This window comes from Gekko japonicus, unplaced genomic scaffold, assembly GCF_001447785.1.
Source record: "Gekko japonicus isolate JY-2015 unplaced genomic scaffold, Gekko_japonicus_V1.1 scaffold302, whole genome shotgun sequence".
Taxonomy (NCBI): Eukaryota; Metazoa; Chordata; class Lepidosauria; order Squamata; family Gekkonidae; genus Gekko; species Gekko japonicus.
In genome coordinates, this window is record NW_015170283.1 from 355,563 (window position 1) to 357,896 (window position 2,334).

A 2,334-nucleotide genomic window follows, 5' to 3' on the forward strand; every position below is an offset into this window, starting at 1 on the left:
GTGTGAATGGTGAAATCTACTCAGTAGCCTCTTAGTAGCAAGACAACATTTCCTGCAAAATTTAATGATGTAATTATTATGATGACAGTGCGGTGAGAGTAAAAACAGGCTGCAGACAAGAGCACATGATTGGACCACCAACAAGTGAAATCAGAAGTCATAAATCCATAAACAGCAAGGATCTACTGTACAGGCTACTTCTCTACTACCTCAGGAGTTTAACAATTGTATGTCTAGGCCTAACTACAAAGCACTGCTAGCCCGAGGGACACTCTGAAAGCCCATCTTCTTTCGCCATCCCCATTTCTTCAACAGAAACACATGATGCAACATGATTTTCCCACGCAGATGCTTCTTCCAAGCATTGGCACAGTACAGTGGGCCCATGCTATGTGACTGAAATCTGCTGAAGATTTCTTACCAGGTCTTCCTGGCTGCCCTTTAGGTCCCAGAGGCCCTGTGTAGCCTTTATTTCCTTTTTCACCAGGCATCTCATTGTAATACTCTGTCTTAAAAAAAGAGAGACAGAGAGAAAGATAGAAGAAAAGGGAGAGAAATAGTAACAATGAAGAGAAAAGTACAGCCACCAAAAACAAGCACTCGACACCATTGAATTGCTATTGTGTGATGACTTCCCAACATCTTTCAGATCTCTACTTCCTGCAAGTCTTGGCACGATATTAATTGCTTCTGACCCTTTAATTGTTTAGAAACCAAACTATAACTTGCCCCTTGGACTGGACTGTGCATACTGACTCTGCTCTCATGGAAATGATAGCCAGTTGTCCTGTATTTTGAAACCTGAGCACTTGGAGCCTTGTCTTTTCTGGACAGTCACAGAAGAGTGAAATATATTCTATCTTTTAAATACATTTTAGCTGCATATGTATAAAATGAGACACTTATTAGCTCAATTAATATTAGAGTGTATGTTCTACTTCTGAAATATAAACTGCTATATCAAGGTTTATATAATTTGCACTTACTGGACCTTGAATTCCTTGACAGCCAACTTCACCTTTACTCCCCTGTATTAAAAAAAAAATCAACCCCAAAACTGCTCAGTGTGCAATAAAAGAAACAAATTGTCAACCTAAAGCAATCAGAATCAGTCAGCTATATTTGTTTCCCTTCACATCAGGATTACAGGCACAGGGCTTGTTCATGTTGTGGCAAGCCATGAGTTGACATTGTATCTGAAATCTATTTTTAGGCAATGAATTGTTAAGCAAAGCTAATTTAATTTTGACTTCCAGTCTGTGGCTCGGCGATGGCGGACACTCTCCCCGATCGCTGGGGAGGTATTCCGCGTTCCAGTGGGGTTGAAGGGGTGCCACCTCAAGTGGCACCCCCAGGTGAGACTTAGTGAAAGGCTCCGAGCCGGGGGCGCTGGAGGGGCGACCTCTTCGACGGCGTAATGCCGGAGAATTGAGGCGCTCCTTTGCCCCAATCGGTCCGCCCCCTGTGAGGCTCGGTTTTTACCGAGCTTAGCCGATGCCGACCGGAACAAGCAACGAGGGTTATCGATTTAACGAAGTTACAAGGAGTCTGGATGCAGACGGGCAATGAATCGGAGAACGAACCAAGCGAAAAACTTTTTTAAAAAGTGAGTTCTCCCCCCCCACTCTCCGGAAAGCTGCGTCGGGAAAGATTCCCAGGCGTAAACAAATGGAAATGTTCTAACAAAATAGGGGGGGGAGGAGAGAAGAGAATTGCGAAAGTGTGCAAGAGACTTAGCTGTGTTTCCAGAAAACCTTGAGCGTTTTTTCGAAGAAGAGCGAAGTTGGTCTTCTAGTGTAAACAAAGTAGAAAAATGGCCGGCGCGCAAGGAAAGCCAGGCAGACAAATTGGGAGGGGCGGTCAGAGTGGCATTACAACGCGGTGGCGCAGGCATTACAACGCCTGCTATTAACATCTGGACGAACAGCCGGAAGGCTGTTCGATTCCCCACCGCGGCCGGGTTGAGCCCCCGGCCCTCGTCCCAGCTCCCGCCAACCCAGCGTCTCTGTTAACATCAGAGGAATGGGTACCTGCCTTAGATGGCAGGGGGCACCCCCCCTTCCCAGCCTTGCGCTGGTGATCGGCGGTGAAGAAAAGCAAAGGAGAGGATCGAGTCGGCGGCAGCAAGCGAGGAAGAAATGGCGGCGGCAGAGAAATGGCGAAAGGCGACCAGAACGGCGGTGACTGGCTCGAGCAAGTGGCGAAAGGCGGAGCCAAGGACGGAGCGACGTCAGAACGCGGGGCGCAGCGCAGCAGGAGCCGCTTGGACGTTGCTGAGGCTGCGCCCGGGAGAGATACGCCGCTCATCCGAGGAGAGAATAACAACGGCCAGCT

The 2,334-nt window shown here is 47.9% G+C and overlaps 1 protein-coding gene across 1 annotated transcript in view; it reads right to left on the minus strand.

Moving 5' to 3' along the window:
- The window catches only part of COL4A3 (collagen, type IV, alpha 3 (Goodpasture antigen)), a 130,504-nt gene that overhangs the window by 68,532 nt on the left and 59,638 nt on the right, over positions 1-2,334 (minus strand). Inside the window, exons 18-19 of the mRNA XM_015417824.1 lie at positions 987-1,028; positions 422-509 (exon numbers count right to left, since the gene is read on the minus strand). Coding sequence (XP_015273310.1) covers positions 422-509; positions 987-1,028 — 130 coding nt within the window. The remainder of the gene's footprint in view (positions 1-421; positions 510-986; positions 1,029-2,334) is intronic.